We start from the raw sequence: 21,633 nt of genomic DNA, 5'->3' as shown, positions 1-21,633 counted from the left end.
TGAAAGCACTGACACCAATCTCAATCTTAACTGTTGTGAATTTGTTATTAAGGTACGACAAAGTAGATCATGAACATGACTCTCGGCTATTTCTTAGTATTAACTCCTGAGAATATTTTAATTCAATAGTATTAATCACCATGGCATTAGCCAAGGGTGGCATTTACTCTCAGTTCGGATAGAGATGGGAGATGCTGTAGTTACAAATAAAGCTACCATAGACCACCTGCAGAATTTGTACTGGTTATTGTTCATTGGTATTCTTAAAGCACAAAGCAGCAAACCTCTCCTAGATCCATCCTGGGGATTACAAGACATTATTACCCTCAGCTTCCTAGCAATGTCCCTCTGCTGGACTGTTAACACTTTTCTGCTACCCTGATCTTCCAAGAAAGCCATTTATGTAAGTGCTTCCTAACTCATTTCTGTCCAAATGAGAAAGGTTAACTTAAAACAGTCCAAAAATCAGCTCTTTGTTAATGTGGCTTATTTGACAAAAGTAGATCAAAAAGCTTATAAAACCTACACCTATGGGAGAACTTTAGAGTTAAAGGATGTGTAGGAGAGATATTAGAGCTTTCTGTTGAATGAATGTCTATCAATAGACAGGCAACAGAGCTGCTCAAGTCTTGTTCTGGTTATTTTAGATTTATTTTTAAGTGTCCAAACAGATACTGTTAAAAAGATGAGCACATAAGAGTCTCAGTTGATTTAACAGCCTCTACAAGGTCCACAGTGTTTCAGCTATGTCTTGGAGGACTTGAAATGTTTTTTCCTACTTTACTGTTCCCACAGACCAACATGCTTTGCTGTAGGATACTGCATGCTTCTCATAGAATATGAACACTTTTCAGAGAATATTTGTACTAAAGATTCAGTCCTTACCCCATCACTCTCCCACACAAGGTGCTAAGCAGCACTGCCTTCTTTTAAAGGAAAGAAAATTCTCCAGGATTCTCCACTATATATTTTCTCCAACGTATTATTTAATGTCCACTGGAATAGATGGAAAAATAAAGCTAATGTCAAATATCTGAATATTTCTGAAAAAAATACTGAATAAGTGTTTTCCTAAGAACAGCTCATATTATTCATGTAAATGTATCCAAATCAATCAGGATGTCACTTTACTGTAGGATCAGTCATCTGGTATGGAAAAATGCATATTAAAAAATAGCTTTTACAAGAAAATACACAATTCTTTGGTCCTGATCCTCCAAAGATATATTCAAGTACTGAACTTTATTCACTATGAGCAGTGTCAGGCTGTTATGTCATGGATTTTTTCAGGCGATCTGGCAGCTGACACAGCGTCCTGTCTCTGGTTGCTTGTCTGTGTCCCCATGCTACTCCATCTGTTGTCCTTGTTGGGAAACCAAACAGGCTAAGAAACTGCTTTTATGTTGTTGTTGCTAGGCTATTTTTTTAGTCATATCAGTTTCACAGCCTGATGCACTGCATGACTACCCAAACAATCATGCCATAGTGAGGAAAAGGGTACTGCAGAGATGGGACTGAGCAGTCAGGATTGGGAAGGTCAGGGACTGCTTAGGTAGTGCTGCAACACAATCTTGAAAAACCTTGTTTACTCCTGGGGAACTACTTGCTACACGTTAAATACAGCATAAGACTGGGCTGTGTGTTACCTATTTCATGTACCATTGCATAGACAGAAGGTACTTCAAAAATGTTAAAATTGCAGAAGAAAGCACTTTACCTGTAATAACCTTAATTCTGCCTCCCTTTCTATTATAGTAGTATTACAGTAACAGTACAGTGCTGCTATAATGGTAGTATTACACATTCATATAGTACATGAAAAGACTATACACAATGCTATACAATACTATACACAATATAGTAGTATGACACATTCATAGAAGACAAAAAGAAGTTTGAACCAGCATTGCTTTATTTAGGCCATGTAGGCTGCGTAACACCTAACAAGCACAGCTGAGTCCCAGTCATTCTCTTTTCTGGAGGTATCTCCACAACAAGGAAATGTTCACTGACATAATGCAAGATGGAGCCCAAGAAAATGAAGCCTGAAAGCAAGCTGCTGCCTTCAGAACAAGTTATCTGCTTTGCAGTCCAGGTCCAAAGAGTCTGAGCAAGACTATGGCAACAGCATGCTCCTCACCATCCTCTCTCCCAGTATTTTCCAGATCTGGGCAGAAACCAAGCACTTACATAGTAAATCCAACCTGCACATGCATAGATCAACCATCCTATGTGCCCAGGGCAGGCCCAGTTATAAGACAAGAATGAGGCCATACATACAGCTCACCTTTCAGAATTATGTAGAAGACAAGGTCACCGCTACTCTAAACACAAAAAGGAGCCTCAGGGCACATGAGACAGTTCTTTATATTAACCTAGATACAGCTGTTACAATTTTTAAAATGCTGCAAGTATAGCATTCTCCTTGCTTTCAGTTGAGAGACAAGTTGCTCTACCTCTACAAAGATGGTCACCCACCAAAGTACTGTATCAGTTCTTTTGTTTTTGCAAGAAGGAGCAGCTCTAGCAGCACCCTCTCCTTTCCCTTGGGGAACAGTCTTGCTCATTAGAGGGAAGGATATCATTACACGGTATGCAATGTAATATAATAATGCATTAATCCCCACCTGCCAAAAAACCTCCATAACTTCTTTCAGCTCCTTTAGGACTCTTACACTGGTTTTCAGATTATACTAAGGTTGTTACTCCCAGCTGTAAGCAGGGGGTAAAATGACACACACTAACAAACAACCTCACTTTTACAAGGCTGGGGCTTTATGGTAATAAGGTGTCAAGACAGAGGCTACACAGCTGCAGAAGTTTAAATCTGCTTTCAGTGTTTTCATTGGCTGCTGCGGATTTTTCTGCAAGTGGTCTTTTAACACAGTTGGGAGAAAAAGTTTTGATCATCTGGGGAAAGAATAAGGAAGACCACTTGTTAAAAAATTGGGCCCAGCTGGGCAAGGTATGCTTGTTAATGTTTATGGTTTGTTACAAACTGTTTCTAGGATATGATGGATTTTTAGTCTGTATAATTTTCTACTGCTATTATTTTGTTAAGTAGTCTGGAACTTATTATGAAGATAAGGGTTAGTATTTACCACTTTAGATGTTAGCAGCCCATGAAGTTGAGGTTATCAGATCACCTATTTCACTGCTCACTAGCTTTTTTGTAATCTTAGCTTGTTGAAATGGTGTATGCTCTATACAGATAGCAGAAAACAAGAAAATAAATTTCCTAACACTTAAGCAGATAGTCAGAGTGAAGATGTACCACTGGTAGATCCAGCATGCCTATTCTTAAGCATGAATATGAATGTTTTACAGATTGTATTAAAGAGAGGACTTTTTTAAAAAAAAGTCTTATAGAGCTAATGCAATAGTGAATAAGAGATGATTGTACTCAGTACAAAAGGAATGAAAAAAATATACCAATGTAGTACATTTTTTCTTTCTGCTCATGTGAAAAATTTGCATGGAAAATGCAGGAAAGAATCAGACCTTTGCAAAAGAAGTGCCAACTGAAAAACTTCTATTTGCTCTTCTTCCTATATTCTAGCACAAGACCAAACAACAAGCTTGAAACTGTGGTTTTCTCAGACTTTAAACAGTTCCCCATGAAATAGTTACTGCTCCCTAAAAACACCTTATATTTAGGGAGCTTCTCCCAAGATTTCAGACTTGACCTAGAAAGCAGTCAGATTGTAAGGAGCTTAAAGGATAAACTGCTTTCACATACAACATATTAGCCTGTAGTTTCAGAAGTTTCCGAAGGTGGAAGGTATTGAAACAATGACACTTTAACCACAAAGATCTAGACGTTACCAGAACAATGTGTAAATTCAGTGTATAATAACTGTAAAGTAGACATGCAACCTAATTTACTGAGGGGTGATATTTTGTATTTACACTGCCTCTTCAACTTATTTTCAAAGTGCATAATGAATACTTGCTCTTGCAACGTTTCTCAGAGGGTACTACAGGTGACCATAAGGACTTAGCAGGTGACTAAGGGGCTTAGAATAGCAGCTGGTTGTCTACAACAATGTATTTCCTTCTACAGAATGGGGTTTGTTTTAAAAAGTAATTTGTCACTCCAGTAAATGTTCTAGTAGGTACAAAATCTGCAGTCTCTCTCCTTCTCTCTCTTTCTCTCTTCTTTTTTTAATTCTTTATGAAACTTTACCGAAACCATTCAGACCTTTCTGACCTGCAGACTTAGTTACAATGGTGGGATAACATGTAATAACCATTCACAAAATTCAGATAGTGCCTGTATGGCTGATAAAGTTTGCTGTCATGGCAATACTGCTGTTGCCATGCTGGCTTCCTACAGTGTACTTCCCAGAGCAATTCAAAGTGTTAATTTACATATATTTGAAGTGTTGCAAAGTTTAGTTTCTGTAATTACAGAGAAGCTGTCTCTTTTCTTCACTGCAGAAATTGAGATCAGTTCACGTATTCATCTTCATATTTTTAAATTTGAAAAATGTGGAAGTCTGACATTTTTAAACATACCCTGATTGTGGGTTCTTGTCTCAAGTATTCTTTCTCTGATGACATGACAGAACATGAGGATAATATCCATTTATTTACATGGGCTTGGTGGGGGAGGACAGAATGAGAGCTTGTCTGTGATGAGCATTTGCATTTAAGGCTCCTGTGTAATTTTTGAAGGGTATTACCCATTTTTATATATATATATGTATATATATTTTTTCTCTTAAAACAGTGATTGCAAAGATAATTATCCGAAATACTTCAAATTTTAATATTTTTTAATTAGTTTGCAGGAAATGACTTGATACCATGTTTCGTAGATTTATAAAAAATAGGGGTTAGACTGGTTTTTAAAAAGCAAACTATTAAAAAAAATATATATTGGCAGCACAAGTGTGGCCATAGCATGGGGAGCATATAGACTTAGGGTCTACTGCAAGCCAGCCAGCCATAGAAGAAATATGTACTACAGAGGTTTTAGGGCTCTAACACACAACCTTTAGCAGATTTAACCTCCCCTAGCTGTCTGACTTACAGCTCTGCTCATTATTATGGCTTCCATTGCAGCAGCGGTTTGTGGTTTCACTTCACCATCCCCTGTTTTAGCTTAAGCCAGTGAAGAAGGTGTGTTTCAGCTAAGATGCTAGTCTGGATAGATCTCTTTTTCTGCCCTTTATGGACTTGGTAATCTCTAGCAAAGGGGTGAAGCAATTAGCCACAGGCAATAATATCCTAAACTGTGACACCAGACTTCTCTGTCAGAAACCTCACCTGATCCAGGGTAGGTCTTTGAATTACAGCTTGTCTGAGACCCAGGTTTATTCTTTTGGGGAGAAGGCAATGCACAATCATTAAAAAAAAAAAAAAAAATTTACAGATAATGTTATTCTCCTAAGCCACTGTTTCAGTTTTGAATGTTAATGCTCCTTTCAACCCAAATATCATAGTAAGTATTATGCCCATACCAAAAGCAAAGAAATATTCACTGAAAATTGGCAAAGAAGATTTTGATACCAGTGAGTATCCTTTTTAAAACTAGGGTAAGAAATGGAGAGTAGAAGAGTAGATAGTCAAATGGCAACTCATATAAATTTCTCCTGTTTCAGTAATCTAAGATTTTCATTTCTACGGATGGATATAAAAGACTTGGGGGGGGGGGAGATAAAACTTTTATTTAACAAATGCCTTTGAAAAGGCAGAAAATATGCTTAAATATGCCCTATTTTACACATTCCTTTCATCCTTTAGGCTTTTGACGTAATGCTTATCACTTTGTCATTATGTCAATTTGTGCTTACCAATCTTTTTTTCTCATCTCATCTTATATTTAGGCTGTGATCCTGCAAACACTTACCTACATGCTTAGTTTTGCTACTCTTAGTAATCCCTTTGAAGTTAAAAGGATTATTTGCATTAGTAAAATAAGGCATGTGTGTGCTTGCAGGATGAAGGCCTTACATTGTAAACATTTTGGGATGGGACCAGATAATTTATTATGCAGTCGTATACCTCAAAGCATGGTTAGTGGAGGATGAGTTCAGGAGTTTGCAAAGTATTGTTAACAGAGTGAACTAGTAGTGGGATATCAGTGTGGGGCATAACACTCAAGTAGCTGCTCAACCCAACTAACACACAGTCGTCTTCCCTTTTTTTTTTGCATTTGCTGCTGAGGTAAAGCCTAAGATCTCAGACCTGCTGAGATACCTGCTCCTTTTTTCCTACCTCCTAAAGCAGAAACTTCGCTGGTGTTGGCCATGTGGTATCCTGGAGCAAGACTGTAAGTAGCTGTACGCTGCTGTGCATAGGGGAGAAGCAATCAAGGTCTGGAATGTACAGCTACAGAGCTCTCCAGGCTCCCGTTGTTGGACAGTTGCTGCCTTCTGAGAACCACACAGCAGTAGCTGCTCATCCCAACTAATGCATGTAATGCTTTTATCTTCTTCCCCTGTTTTCCCACTTTCCAGGGAGACCTAGCCACTATTTTCTTTTCTCCCTTCTCTGAGAAGCTAAATGTATGCTATTCAAACAGTCTATTTCAATAATTGCTTTTGATTAAGAGAGACCTTATTTAAAATCTGCTTGGGGAGATGTGTAGAAAGCTTTCCCTTAGCTGCATTCTGAGAACACAGCTCTATGTACACTGCCACAGCATCAGAAAAAATAAGCTTGATATTTGGGATAGAGAGAGACACCCTGTAACACTTACCCTCTGGTAACTTTTGACACAGATATTCCAGTGGTTTTTGTACTATAACTTGAAAAATTACCTTTAGTTTCACATGGAAAGCTCAAAATCCAGTTTTCCAGGAATATTTGTTTCAGTTGTTAACTCTAAGCAGACAAATGTCATTTTTATTACACCAGTGCTTAGAACTCCACAGTTGAGCCGTGGGTGCCATTTTGTTATATTATCTAAAATTAGGGACAGGAATGCTCTTCTACTAAAGAACATAGTCTAAGGACTTGTCTACATAAAATATTTTAGTAGTTATACTGATGAAATCCCAGAAAATCTTTGGAATATGAAGCTATGGACAAAAACCCACTTGCTGAGCTGGCTGTACTTGTGGAACAGGTCACTGCTGCTAGATGATCTTTCCTGACCACTTTTGTATTTGGTAGCTGAGCCGTTTATGTGAATGCTCCCTTGCTCTCACAGTCAGATACCATTAACAAAAGTGTATTATTTAAAACATTTGAACTCACCCAATTCCTTTGACCAAAATGCTTAGGGAGCGAGTGCTCACGCAAGTAGCTGAGCAAAGGTTGCGGAAATCTCTGGCAGAAGGGCTGTGAAGAGTGATGGGGAGCAAGCCTTGCAAGTTCATGTTTTTCAACAAATGTACCTAGATGAAGAGAGATACTGATATGATGGTAGTGCTTTTAATTTCTATCTTAAAACTACTTCTCTATGGTATGAATTTAAATCACTACAGTGGTGCTGAAGGAGCTTGAAATAGACTGGGAACGGAGAGGAGAAGAATAGAGAACAGAATGTCCAATGGTTGATGTTCTCCAAATAGCTGTCAGAAGTATCAAGAACAGTGCCTCTTGTGCCTTTCCAGAAGCTCTTAGAGACTGGCTTTTATGAGCTGCGCTGAAGTATCAAGTGACTGCACTGGAAGGTGAGGCAGCTGCTGAGACTTAGTGCTCGGAGAGCAGAAAAGGCTGAAGGAAGTTGCTGTGGGAGAGCAGAGGCTGGTCAGTTGAGCACTAAGTGTGCTTCTGACCTGAAGACATGGTCATTAGAAGCATTTCATTGCCTGACTTCATCTTCTCCTGCCCAGGCTCATCTGTGCCTTCAGTTAGAGAACAAGTTCTGTTTGTACAGACGGTTAAGCCAGATCTTAAAAGATGCTGGGTGAGGCAGGAGATGGGGAACACAGCTCAGGGGCACAAGGAACAACTCTGAGGACCAACCCTTCTGGACCAGGCTTAAGCCTCCAGACTTCTGCTGGTAGTTAACTCTGGTTGAAGTGTGAAAAATAACTAAATACAGCTGTAACTGTCCAAGCAAAATCTAACTTCAGTGAGGAAATGGCACTTGAACTTACGTTTCGTTTCTCTTCAGGAATTGTGTTACTAAATGCCATTGTAGCCGTGCTCACACTTACGAGACTTCGATGTAGTAAAACTAAACAGGCCTACTGGTTTTTGTCTTGCGAACATGGGCTTCCCTGGGTCTTTGAAAGACAGTTGAATTTTTTCCTCATGAAATACACTGCCATGAATACTTTTTCCTGACATTTGAGTAGTTAAAGGCTGTATATGCTTTTACAGTACGTAACTTTAATGTCCCTGGTTTTCTAACATTCCTGCTGCTACAGACGCCTTGTGAAAGACTGCCCTTTTCCACACGCAAGGCTAACGTACCCAGGGAGGTCCGCAATGGCCTGAAAGAGGGCTGTGCCCAGAGAGTTATCCTGATCTAAACTCCCTCTGTGCAAACTCCCGTTCCAGCACGCGCGTGCGTGGGTGAACAGAAAGGGCGGTGGAAAGGGGTTTTTCTTGCAGACCATCAACGGTAACGGGCAGGCTGCCAGACCCTAAGAGGGCTGCTCCGACCGGCGCACAAGGTCCCTGCGCGGCCCGGCCCCGCAAGCGCTGAGCGCGGCTCCGCCGCCATCATGGCGGGCCCCGCGCGACCGTTGGAGCGCGCGGAGCGGGGCTGACCATTGGGCGCGCGCCGAGGGAGGGCTTTTGCAGGCGGACGCGCCCGCGCGCGCTCGCGCTCCGCCCTCTTCCCCCCCCCCCGCCACCTCGCCGCGCGCGCCAGCGTCTCGCGCAGTCCCGGGGCTTCCTTCCGGCCGCCATTTTAGTCGCTGTGCCTGGCCTCGCGGCGCCGCTGCTGCTGCTTGAGGAGCAGAGAGCGCGCCTCGCCGCACCCAGCCTCGGCCGGCCCGCCGACCGACTGACGGCCGCATCGAGCGGCTGCTCGCCACCTCGCCCGCCGCCATGTCCAAACGCCACCGCCTAGATCTGGGGGACGATTACAGTTCCAGCAAGAAACGCACCACCGACGGGTAAGGGGCGGCGCGGCGCGGCCCGGCCCGGGGAGCGCGGCCTGCGGCGGGTGGGGGATCACAGCGGCTGCCGCGCAATCCGCTCCCCATCCTCGGCTCTGGCCGCTCCTGGCGGGGCTGGGTCTCCCCGGGGAGCGGGGCGGCCGCCATGCGGGGGGGGGGGGGAGGAAAGAGTTGTAGCGGCCGAATTCGCGCGGCGAACCTCCAGCGATGCCGCCTCGGCTGGGCAGGCCTAGGAGCCTCGGCGGCTCCCTGAAGCACTAGTCCTAGGCCCGGGATCGGCCTTTTTGTCGGGGCCGGGCCCCTCGGTGGGGGCGGAGGAGGCGGATGGCGGCAGCGCGGTGGTAGGGAGCGGGCGGTGAGAGCCTCGTGTGGCGGTGTTGGGAGGGGGAAGGGGAGGAAGCCGCCGGCCCAGCCGCTTGGGCGAGCTGGGCTGGGCTCCCGTCGCGGCGGAGCCGGGGGCGGCGCGCTGCTCGGCCCACTCCCGCGCCCGGCTTTGTCTGCGGTTCTTTTCGTTCTTTATCTCTTTTTTTCCCTTCCTTTTTTGTTTGTTTCCTTTTTCCCCTTTTTGGCTTGAGAGGTCTGGCAAATGTGGTCCTAGAGGTCAGCGTGAGGTTTGTTCCGCCTGCGTAATTAGTGCCTAGCCTCGTAGGAACGTTATTCCTTTGTTAACGTTCTTTCACTCAGTAACCGGCAGGGATATGCCTGACTTCAAGTAAGACTCGATGGTGAGGTGGCTTTTGGGGTAGGGGTCACGGTAGGGATTATATTTTTTCCCTTAGTGTTGCAAAGGTTAAAGTTTTAGGACTGTACTGCACAAGGTTTAGCAGGTTGTCATTATCCTTAAATGAAGTTGCAGGAACACAGACAATACACTGGCTGTCCTTTTATACACAGTTGTTTTAGAGCCTTCTCTGCATAATCTCTTAACCTCTAATTGGTGGGGAGGGAGGGTGGGCGGATCTTTAAAGTAAATTGCTGAAGTCTAAAGGAACACAAATACTATGTTTATCTGGTCTGTCCTTCTTGATGGAGCACAAAAGACTTCCGTGAATTAATCAATTTCTAAAGTCCAACAGCATTGTTTTGGACTAGAGTATTTATCTAAGAAAAATGCTTAATCTTGTTCTCAAAGCTTGCAATAACTAAAAGTCTACCATAGCAGTTAGTGTTCACTGGTAAACAGTCTTTGCAAAACTTGCCTTTTTTTTCTTTGAAGTGAGCTTGTATAGCTTCAGTTTTTCGCTCCGAGTTTGATGCATTTTTCTCTGTTAAACAAAAGCAGGTGTTTATTATTGAATATCTCTTTCCTGGATGTAGGATCACCATAATCTTATTTTTTAAAAAATATATATTGAGCTATTTATCTCTTTTAATACATTTTTTGCATGATTTGCCAGAAGCTGAAATAGCTCTTCTGTGTATACAGAAAAGTTACACATATGCAGCTTTTTTGTACATAGAGATTCTTGTAAAATTTTCAAATAGTTATGCCAAAACTGGGCATTATTTAAATGTGGTACAACTGTTACGGTTGGTTGTAGAGATAATCACAGGTCAGTGTTTCCTTGTTTGTATGTTGGTGAGTTTTGTAGTTTTGGTATGGTTTTATTTGGCATTGTTTTTACTGATTATCTACTGTCATCCTGAACTCTTAGTCTTACCATTTTGTATATACTTCAATCAGCTCCCACCAGTGGTAAAACTTTTAAACCAGGAATCTTTGACCTTTATGGCACCTGAAAACTATACAAGTGCTGGTCTTGTGAACCTTCTTTGTCCCCTCCTCTTCTGCCAATAAAAGCATTAAATGGCATAGGACTGAGAACAAGTCACTCTGAGCATAATTTTTGAGCGTGGTTACTTCTAATATTACTTGAAGTCTTAATTCATGTGGCACAAGCCATACCAATGTAACATTGTCTTGATTTATTTTAGGGTAGTTTGGTTTTACAGCTTATGGAAGGCTCTAAGAAAGATGCATGGGGAGATTCTTGTTAATAGCATGTATGTACATGTCTTCCTCTGTGCTGAGAGTGCCTTTATGCAATTTAGTTGGTTTTTGAGCTGGATTAAGCTGAATTAGCTCCTTCTGGATGGTTACCACTTCACATGCAGAATAGTAGTTTATCTTGCATTTAGGCTGGACCACCTGATGAAATATGAAAGTTGTATCAAGTTACCCTGTGGTTTTTTAGTTCCTTTTTAATTGAGGCCTGTATTGGTATGTGTTTTTAGTTCCTTTTTAATTGAGGCCTGTATTGGTATGTGTGGCTCTACATGGCAATGATGCCAGGCCAACAGGCTTATAATTGTTGGTGTAACCTTAAGCATTGGCACAACATCTGTTTTCTTCCAGTCTTGAAGTATCATCTATGAAGTAAAAAACTATTTGGAAAAATGGGAATTGTATGAAAGGTTTTTGGTTACAGTGTTTGTGTGAATTGCATACATATTACTTAAAATCTGTTATTTTTTTCCCAAACATACTTAACTTCAGTTGTTGCTGTGTAACATCACAGTTCCTGTTTTAGTGGGATGTATCATTCAGACTAATTGTACTTTGGTTTTTATGTATAGAACAGAAATCTTCCTTTAGCTGCATTGGCTTTTTTGCATCAACTGCAATCAACTACTGCCATGTCTAGTAATGGAGAAATAATGCTGATGTTCTATCAGATATGCTTAGACTATCACTGTGATGATCAGTGGTTTTACCTTGTGCTCTTTGTTTCCATTTTCATTTTTATATGCTTTTCATCCTCAGATTTAGTGATTGCTACAGGGTTTCTTTTGTATCCATGTGTGTATATATATTATATATGTGTGGACATAAGGAAGTGAAAGCACATAGCAGACCAGACTACTTCACTTGGAAAAAAAAGCAAAAAAACCCAACCCAAACCCTTCTGATTATGGAGGCTGTTATGGGATTCAGGCACAAGACAAAGGTGATGAAATTAGGATTCTTTTATTGTTAATTTCTGGGTTTGAGATCAATCTTCTCTGTGCAATAATGAAAAGTAATTTAAATGTGACAGTTCATAAATGAAGAACTGCAATGTTGCATTTTTAGGAAGTTTAGAAAATTCATATGGCAGCATAACTGTCATTCCTCTTTTCCCTTACTGACCAAAGGAGTCTGGATGTGTCTGCTAAGTTTCAGTAATAACGGGAGACTGGGAAACTTTTTTTTTTTGGGGGGGGGGGGGGAAGTGCTGCTGTAAAATGCTAAGTATTAGAGAGTAAATTTAAGGGTATGTTATACGTTGTGTTTTTTCTGTGCTGAGATCTGGTTGCCCCCACTTCTATTCTTTCTTTAAAGCAAGAAAGAGATACAGCTCTCTTGATTAAACTGTAAGTAGTTTTTTACTTCTGAAATGTAGATAGGACTTGATAGGTTTGTTTTCTTATTTGTACGATTAAACAGCTGTAAGAGTTCAATGAGGAAACTGAGAAATGGGTGATTAACAGGACTTCCCATTCTGGATCATATTTGTAGTCCATTTAATCTGCTGCCTTGTTCTTGAGGTTGTATTTTTATCCATGCTTTAAAGCCCACAGAAATTGCTAGCAGCACAGAAGGCGATAGTTGTCTCCTTTGTGCTGTGAGTATTTGGGAGTCTAGATCAGAGAACTGATCTGAGTTAGAATAAACATTGGTGGAGGGGGTCTAGGGAGGACTTGTTCTTCACAAGGCCGTTGAAATGCTTATACCAACACATGGGAAAAGTTGGCAACAGTGTGGGTCTGTTCATTTTAGCAATAGGCCTGGTTTATGTGAAGCATACCTGACTATACAGTTGATGATCTGCAATGTAGAGGCTTCTGACATCATACTGTTTAAGTAAATGGTTATGGAATAGTTTGCTTTGTTGGTTTTTTTACACTTCGACTAGATACTGATGAAGAATAAAAATCCTTCAGAAGTGCGCGCACACACATAAAAAAGCAACCCCAAAAAACCAAACCAAAAGCCCACTATTAGTAGTGCGTCTTACTCATTTCTTCAGTGAAGTGTGTGCTGTTACCAGGTTGTTGCATTTTACCCTGCCTTTACCATTCTTAAATTGCTTTTATACCTTAAGTTCTTTTTTTATTAATGATGTTACTGTCTAACCATGTGCTTGTTTATCCCTATACCTGCAGATATTTAAAAATCTGATTGTGAATAGCTGATTAACTACCAGACCAAAGCTTCGTTCCTGTCTGATACATGCTATTAGACTCTTCTGCCATTAAGTGTAGCATAATGGAGCCTAGTTCCTTCAGTTTGTGACAGGGGTAACTTTTCCATACCAGAGAATATGAACCTATTGGGTACTGCAATATTTGCCTGCCATTTTATGGTAAGAAGAGACTTCTAGCTTGTACAGTATTTGACTGTGTTAGAAGTAATGTTGAAGCTATGGTATCTCAGATTCAAGCAAATTATCTAAATGACAGTAAACGCTATGTTTTGTAATCCTTCTTTATTTTCAATGGGTCTGTATTAAAATAAGTCATCTTAAAAAAAACTTACTGTGACAATCTCTGAAGCCATAATGTGTTGAAGTATTGAAGGGGAAAAAATACAGCCTGCATAGATGACATTAGTTTTTACAAGAACAAGAGTGGTGGTTGTTTCCGATGTGCAGGACATTTTGAATTAGTATTTATAGAATCAGTGCTAATGTAATCTTGGTTACTTCATCTTCCCTGTAGGTAGGAATTTGCTTATTACTTCACCAGCTACATTTGAATGCCACCTGTATCTTTTAAAAAAAAAAATAAATCTGTGGAGAGGAGTGCTGGCCAGCAGTTTTATTTAGAAATTCTCTCTACTCTTTCTTTCAGGCATGCCTGAGTGGTGGTAAAGAAGAGGGAGAGGTTTTGTTTTCCCTTAATGACTATTCCTAAAAATGTTTATATGTGTATATACTACAAAGCTGGTGTTGACTTAGTTTGTTTTGCCTTTTTGATGGGATTTCAGTTAACATAATGCACAGAAGAAGCTGAAGCTGAGGTTATCTTCAGTTTTGCGGGCAAAGATGCCACTAATCTTTTGACTTACACTAGTTTAAAATGTGATGGAGTGTTTTTGTTATGTGGGGCTTATTTCAAAGTGCTGAATTAGGGTAAGTGTGGGATTTTTATTAAAAGCATGTAGCTATATTTCTTTGGGTCAAACTGGAGATTTCTTTGCAAGTGTTTCAGTGTTTTCAGGGAGAGTGAGATTATGTGCAAGAACAAGTATGTGGTTTTGCAAAATCAGAAACTGCCACTAAGACTAAGGCCAGAGATTGAAATTTGAGTGGATGACTATGGTGAAAATAATACTGTTTTTCTTTTGCAAGTGCGATGAACTTTTTTGACTTAGTATTTTGAACAAATGGGAATGCATAAGCGCTGGTTGTTTTAAGTGTGTGGTAGGAGGTGATACTAGAGAAGATGGTACAACTTGACAGTGTTAGGTTAGTGGTTGGACTCGATCTTAAGGGTCTTTTCCAACCTAAATGATTGTATGAACTGTAGTGGCTGGTTTTAAGTCTTAAGTTTCATACCCAACAACCTGTATATCAAAGTTATTGAGTCAGAATTGAATGGAAGACTTTGAACAAAAAAAGCTATAAAGTGATTGTGGGATGTTAAAATCAAACTTTTCTTCCAGGGCTCACTTGTCATATTGAGTGTTTTTGTGGGTGAGCGTAATTACCTTGCTAGGTAGGCAAGAAGACTATTTAGTGTTCTCTTATTTTTCTGCAGCAGCAAGTAGGGATGGGAACAATTGTGAGAAAAGTCTAGAACGTACAGCTGATTCTTTATAGTCATTAAATGAAGAGGGTTAAGATGATGCTCTCTTCAAAGCTTTCCTCATTCTTGCCTGCAATGAGAGGAACTGTGGCAGTGCTTATGTACAATGAGTGTAGCTATGTCTATTTAGTGTCCAGTACGCATCATATACTGTTGGTCTTTGATGCTTATCCTTCCAGGTAGCTCTTTGCAAAGCTCTTTAAAAGATTTGGTTTATATCCACTTTGTGCTAGATACCTTTAAAGTTGCGTTGTATTTAAATTCCTACTCTGCGTTTAAATATTCAAGTATCTCATTTTCTGCTGTGTCTCTTAACTCATTTTAGGAAAGATCGGGACCGGGACAGGGACCGTGATGACCGTTCTAAAGATCGTGACAGGGATCGTGACAGAGATAGAGATCGTGACAGAGAAAGGGACAAGGAAAAAGATTTGCGACCTACATCTAACTCTACATATTATGCGGCTGCTGGGTTACCAACTATAAAACCAGCAATGATTCCACACAGTATTAACCCTTTCACAAATCTGCCACATACACCACGATATTATGACATCCTGAAAAAAAGGCTACAACTTCCTGTCTGGGAATATAAAGAAAGATTTACGGATATTTTGATTAGGCATCAGTCATTTGTGCTGGTCGGAGAGACTGGGTCTGGTAAAACAACACAGGTGAGTTTTTGTCTATGATACAGCATTTGTTTTAAAGGTTGAGACTGTCGCTAGGTGTGTGTGGGGGTGAACTTGCTTTGGTTTCTTGAAATTAATTGTGTAAGAACACATCACAAATTGTGAGCAAAACTAATTTGATGAATGTTTTATTTGCTTAACGAATACAAAAGTGAGAAGAATCTTTCAGCATCTTCCCCTTTCACAATGTAGTCCAGTTCTCTGTCCCATACTTCTGTTAGGCTTTATGATTGGTAGTTATCTTTTGGGTAAAGGAAGATAGAGGTTTTAATGGCTAGATGGAAGTGTACTAATCCACAAACTGAGGTGATGGTTCCAAATTTACATCTGTAGTTTATTTACCTGTTTGTGTAGATAGCAGCTGGAAAGTAGGAAGAATGTTACAGAAGTAGGGACTTGTTAGTGTTTTATGAAACTTACAGATATGAACTTAAAGGGACTTGACATGTCAGATACAATTCTGACATGATCTCATTGGATCATGTGTTTTGGTGATATTCAGACTTGAGAGGAAGAGACTTGTGTTTCCTTGGTACTGAAACTTCTCAGAGGTCATATAGCTTTCCAGTGCTGCAGTTAAAATCACATTTTTTTTGTAGATTGATGGCTTTAAAAATCTTCCTCAGCACTGAAAATAGTGATAACAGATCTGCAGAGCTTCCTTAACCCTTAAGAAGAATTTTGGGGACCAGTAAACACGGAAGATCTAAGATACAGGGAACACCCCTGTGTGTCTATATAGCAGGACAAACTTGCTCAAAACTTTCATCTGTCCTCTTGATTTGCTGTTTAAAAAAATCTGTGTGGAAAAGTGATGTAAAAAAGTTCTTTGTTCCGTAACCTGATAAATTCCTTTTATCCAGGCAGAAAATAAAAACTGAGGAATATTTTAGTCTTTATAAAATGAATTATAGCTAACTTACAGGAAGTCTTACAGAAATAAATTTTTAGTCATAAAATAAAATTTGGATGTCTAGAAAATGTGGAGGACATAGTAATACCTTGGATACCTTTTATAGCTGTGCCTAAAACATTTGAATTTATATGCCCTTCTTGCTGCAAATTTTAGGAACCAGTGTCTTGTTTGGAAGGTACTTTATGGCATTATTTGTATTGCTTTTTTAACGTGTATAAGCTGAGACCAGGATTTTATAGAATACCTCAGAAAAGTTTGATTATCTAGTTGCATGGAAGAGATATTATTCTGAACATTCACGTAAAAAAAAAAAAATTGGTGCTTATCTGTATGAAAACAAGATTTCTCATTGCATGATGTGAGAATTTGAAGATCTAAAGGGTATGTGTTCTTAATATCTATGACTTAAATTTCAAATACATCTTACTGTTGAGTCACTCCACAGGCATAAAGCTTTTCCTGAATTGTCTTACTCCTTTACCCTCTTTCTGAAAGGACTTAAGAAACCTAAGGCATCTTTCCTAAAAATGGGATTTAAGCTACCAAAAGCACAAGAGCTGTCTTGGAAGCTTTACTGCTTCCTCTGGATTCTCTCTATGAGATTGCAGATATGTTTTGAAATGATTGAGAGTGTCTCTGTAGGAACATATCACTGAAAATGATTCTGCTGCCACTTAATGAAAACCTTGTTTTGCATGTGATAGTGTCACATCCTTTTTGTGATCAAGTGCTGTATTAAAACCAGTTGGGGGGTGGTGGTTTTTCTTCGCCTTACATTCACTGATCAGAGCAAGATAAATAATTATCCGTGGTTAAGAAACCCTCTAATGCTCAAACTGAAGGTGTATATGAACTATTTATGCTTGCTTTTATTGGTATAAAGTTGGCATTATTTGAAATATAATGAATGGTTCTTCCAAAATGATTATTTTCCCTTTCTTGGCGATAGTAGAAGGCTATGTAGTAGTAGACAATCTTTTTGAGAGCAAGCTGCTGCCTGTCAAGTCCCTTCCCTGATTATTATGTGTACGTTTTCCCTTTAGTCTTGTAGAGCACCCAGGTTTGGGAACGCTTGGCTGACAATGGAAACAACAGGAGATAAAACTTTTCTGAAAGTCTTGTTCCACATAGACTTAAAAAACTCCAAAGCACTGAAGAAGTATATTGGAAGTCAAGACCATTAATTTTGAAGTCTTCAGTGTTTGTAATGGCTTGATTTGTAATTTAAACTTAAGCTTTTAACTGTTTTCTCTAAGTGCTCTGAGAGTGCTCAGTGGTGGAACCGTGTGCTGAATTTCTTTTAGAAAGAGGTTAAGTACTTGCTGTAATTGCAACGTGTGCTCCCTTTTAAATGTGCGATCATGTGTGGTGCTGGTATAATAATTTAAATTTCTTCCATAGATGGAGTAGTAGAATAGCATCTGCTTTCACTTGAGAGTCTTAACTATAAAGGGTAGGATGTTCGTTGACATAACATAAGGGATGACACTTTGTCAGCAAGTTTTCTTGGCAGGTGAAGTTCAGAAGCAAGGTGATACTGAATATAGCTTAATCTCCTGCTGTCCTTGCAGTCCACAAGAGAATTGATACGGGTAAAAGTCTGACACCTTTTCAACTCATAAAAATTCTCATAATTCTACCATATAACTTTTAACAGAGAAATCTTTCAATAAATTGAAGTGGCTCTCAGAAAAGCCAGAAGGACAGAGCTCTTCTCTCTCTTACCCTGCATCCCTTTAAAAACATGACTTTCCCTTTGACTTCGGAATAGTCTTTAACAGCCCTCAGTGCATTTATCTTTGGATCTTGGAGGCCACTCTGTGTAGTCTCTATTTATGTTTATGGATGTTATATTTCAAAATATTGCTTAATTGAGGAAGTCCTTGAGAGTAAGGGGTGCTAACTAAAGCTATTCTTCATGCCTTTGATATTGATAAAATGGCTTTTTTAAGGACAGTCAAGGGTTTTAGTGATTTGTAAGTTTTTTTGTGTCAGTGGAGTTAACTTTATGTTAGGTTTTATAAGAACCAAATGATAAGTGTTCAGTATGTTTCCAGTCATGAGTGAAGTAGAAACTCGTATGGCATGGTCCTTTTTTCCTAGTGTTTGTATGTCTTTTAAAGCTGGACATGAAAAGTATTCTGGTGGTCCATCATCTAAATCAGCTTAACACATTGAAGTCTATGTTGCCTTCTTCTTTCACTTGGCACCAGTTCTGTAGGTTTTACTGTTTACTGAAAAACCACTTCTAAATTATTTTTATTTCATACTACTGTGGCCCGACAGATCTGCTGTTTTAAAGTTTATTTCAGGACTTGCTCTGTTTAAAGTCAAGAAGCTTCACCTACCTAATATGCTTGAGTTGAGTTTTTATTAGTGACTTGTGCAGTGTAGAGAAAGGAATTTGCTTCTCATTAGGGGAGTGTGTATGTGTTACAGGATAGGGTTTCAAGCACATGCTGTCAGTGTTCAAGAACTGCTATTATTATTAGTTTTGAATAGGGTTTCCAGAAATTTGAGTTCTTTTCTTCTCAGTAGTCTAGTAGTCTCCTGTCATATTTTGATAGTCTTTGCTTTCTTTTTTTTGTATTTGTAATGGAAGTATGTTCTTAATTTAAAAACAAAAAGTTGTTTTTCCTTACAGTCTACACTTGTCTGCTTGTGGGTATGTTTTAGTGTTCACTTATGTCCATTTTGCTATGGAAATACAGTATTTTAGAAGAAAAATTTTCCTGGTTTAATTTATACTGCTTTTTTCTGCATTGGTGCAATGTATAAACTTTTTTTTCCCTCTGTAAATGTGAGCTTTTAAGAATACTTGAAAAGCAATTACTAAGGAGGAGTGGATTTCATTTGATCTGTAGACTTGGAACTAGTGCCTGGAGATGTCTCCTCATAAAACTGAGAACATGTTAAGAATATTCTCTCTTCATCAAGCTGTTACTGACCTTAGAAATTTTTCAGAATAAGGCTGCTTATTTTGGGTGATTCTTACTGTTGCCAGTTTCCTTACAGGAGCAGAAAACTGCTGACTGACAAATAAAATGAGTGCTAACATAGGAAGGAAAACATAGGGGTTTCGTATCTGGTTGACATGTCAAAAGAATAATAATTAACCAAAATAACTAATTATTTGTTCATTTTATTTGTTGTGATTCCTGGCTAAGACAATTTTTATATTACTAAAATACTTCTTTTTGCTTAATATATTAATAAACATTACTTTTTAAAGCCACAAAGTATAATTTGGTTACTATAAAACTTAAAACAAGGAGCTGTGCTACGGATCTCAAAATTCTGAGTGTTAACTTTAATTTTGATTGCTTTGGAGCATGTTGGCTGCTGCTAAGCATCTGTATAAGGTACTGATCTAACAGTGCTTAAACATACTGTGAACATATGTATTTCCTTGATAAGTTCAAAGATAGTTATGTACATGCTTAATGTGGGTGCTTTATTTAGTGACACTGGGTCCAACTAACTAGTCTAGCTGCTCTCATGCTTTTGATATTTTTGTGCATGCAGTTGGCATCTCAGTGGAATTGTAACTAACTTTATTTGATGCAATAAAAAGGTTGCAAATTACATCTGGCCGTTTGAAGTACGTTTAAAACTGAATTTTATTCTTGGCAGATTCCTCAATGGTGTGTTGACTACATGCGCTCATTACCTGGACCAAAGAGGGGAGTAGCATGTACCCAGCCTAGGAGAGTAGCTGCAATGAGTGTGGCACAGCGGGTTGCTGATGAGATGGATGTCATGCTGGGCCAGGAGGTTGGTTACTCTATTCGATTTGAAGACTGCAGTAGTGCAAAAACCATTTTGAAGTAAGTATGGTAACTGTCAGGTAAAGGTATAACACACCCTACTTGGAGGTGGGGGGGAATCCCAGGGTAGTGAAGGGTGTGAGCCAAGTTACAAAAGGAGTAATGAGGAGGGGAGTCAATCTATGGACAGATACTTTCTGTGTCTGAGTGGAGAGACAGGAGCCATAGCATGAGTAGAGAGAAACCTGGGGCATGGGGCTTGAGTAGAATTGAAAATGAGTCATTCCTACTAAAGAAATTACTGCACCCTATGGAAATTAATTTCCAAGTGATCCATAAAGAAGAGGGTGATCTGAAGAAGTGTTTTAATGATTAAGATGCTGTTCAGAATAAAGCCCTTCAGCATTCAGTTTCTCTTCATGTTATGCATTCAGCTGACCTTTGTCTCTGGTATCTTTCTACTCAGGGTAATCCTGGTGAAGTTCAGTAGCTTACTTTTACAGAATCACAGAATGATGGGGGTTGGAAGGGACCTCTGGAGATCATCTAGTCCAACCCCCCCGCCAGAGCAAGTTCACCTAGAGCAGATTGCACAGGAATGTGTCCAGGCGAGTTTTGAATATCTCCAGAGAAGGAGACTCCACAACCTCTCTGGGCAGCTTGTTCCAGTGCTCTGCCACCCTCAAAGTAAAGAAGCTCCTCCTCATGTTTAGATGGAGCTTCCTGTGATCAAGTTTGTGCCCGTTACCTCCTTACTTTGGTAAGGAGAGTTTCAAAACTGGCCTATTCCTGACTCTGGGACACATTCATAGTGTTTTAGTTGTCAGCTGTTCTAGATTCCTGTGCTGTGTAGGTGGAACCAGGCCCACTTAATACATCATTTACAGATGACATTCAGAATGCTCACTTAAAAAGAATTCCACAGTGTGGTTCAAGGAATAGTGCTTTTCTGACAAAAGATGTCTTCTCTTCTGCTCATACAAGTAGTTGAAGGCTGGGAATAAAATTACTGTGTAAAAAGAAATTTAACTGAGACGGAAAAGCAAAAAAATGAAGATACGATCTGCAAACAGAAAAGGGGATAAACAGTTGCAGAAATAGTATTTCTAGGATTTCAGAGGGGTTTTTTTCCCTTTCTTTTCCGGTCTCTGATTGTAGACTAGAAGTCTGCCAGTTACAGTCTACAAACTAGTTATAAGTGTTGCTAAACCTTGTTTTCCCTTTCCCCTTTTTCAGGTTTCCCCTCCTTTACTCCCAGATTTCACTTATACTCTGCAGTAATTTCTATTTGAAAACTTTAAAATGGGCTTGTTACCTTGTTGGAAATAGTTTACTGATGTTTTCTATTTTTAAAAAGTTGATTAAAGGCCTAGTTCAAGCAACCTAGTGAATGATATGGAAGATGATTCTGCATCAGACTTACTAAATAAAATTTGCCTTTG

General features: G+C 39.6%; 1 protein-coding gene across 2 annotated transcripts in view; it reads left to right on the top strand.

The window, feature by feature from the left end:
* Positions 1–8,907: 8,907 nt before the first annotated feature.
* DHX15 (DEAH-box helicase 15) overlaps positions 8,908–21,633 on the top strand; it is a 48,076-nt gene continuing 35,350 nt past the window's right edge. Inside the window, exons 1-3 of one of the 2 annotated variants that reach the window (XM_059817393.1) lie at positions 8,908–9,023; positions 15,142–15,490; positions 20,058–20,251. In XM_059817393.1, coding sequence (XP_059673376.1) covers positions 8,956–9,023; positions 15,142–15,490; positions 20,058–20,251 — 611 coding nt within the window. In that variant the 5' untranslated portion in view covers positions 8,908–8,955. The remainder of the gene's footprint in view (positions 9,024–15,141; positions 15,491–20,057; positions 20,252–21,633) is intronic. The other variant, XM_059817394.1, reaches the window with a different exon arrangement.

This window comes from Gavia stellata, chromosome 5, assembly GCF_030936135.1.
Source record: "Gavia stellata isolate bGavSte3 chromosome 5, bGavSte3.hap2, whole genome shotgun sequence".
Lineage (NCBI taxonomy): Eukaryota > Metazoa > Chordata > Aves > Gaviiformes > Gaviidae > Gavia > Gavia stellata.
Note: the sequence above shows the minus strand (reverse complement) of the source record. Positions and strands in the feature narration are given on the sequence as shown.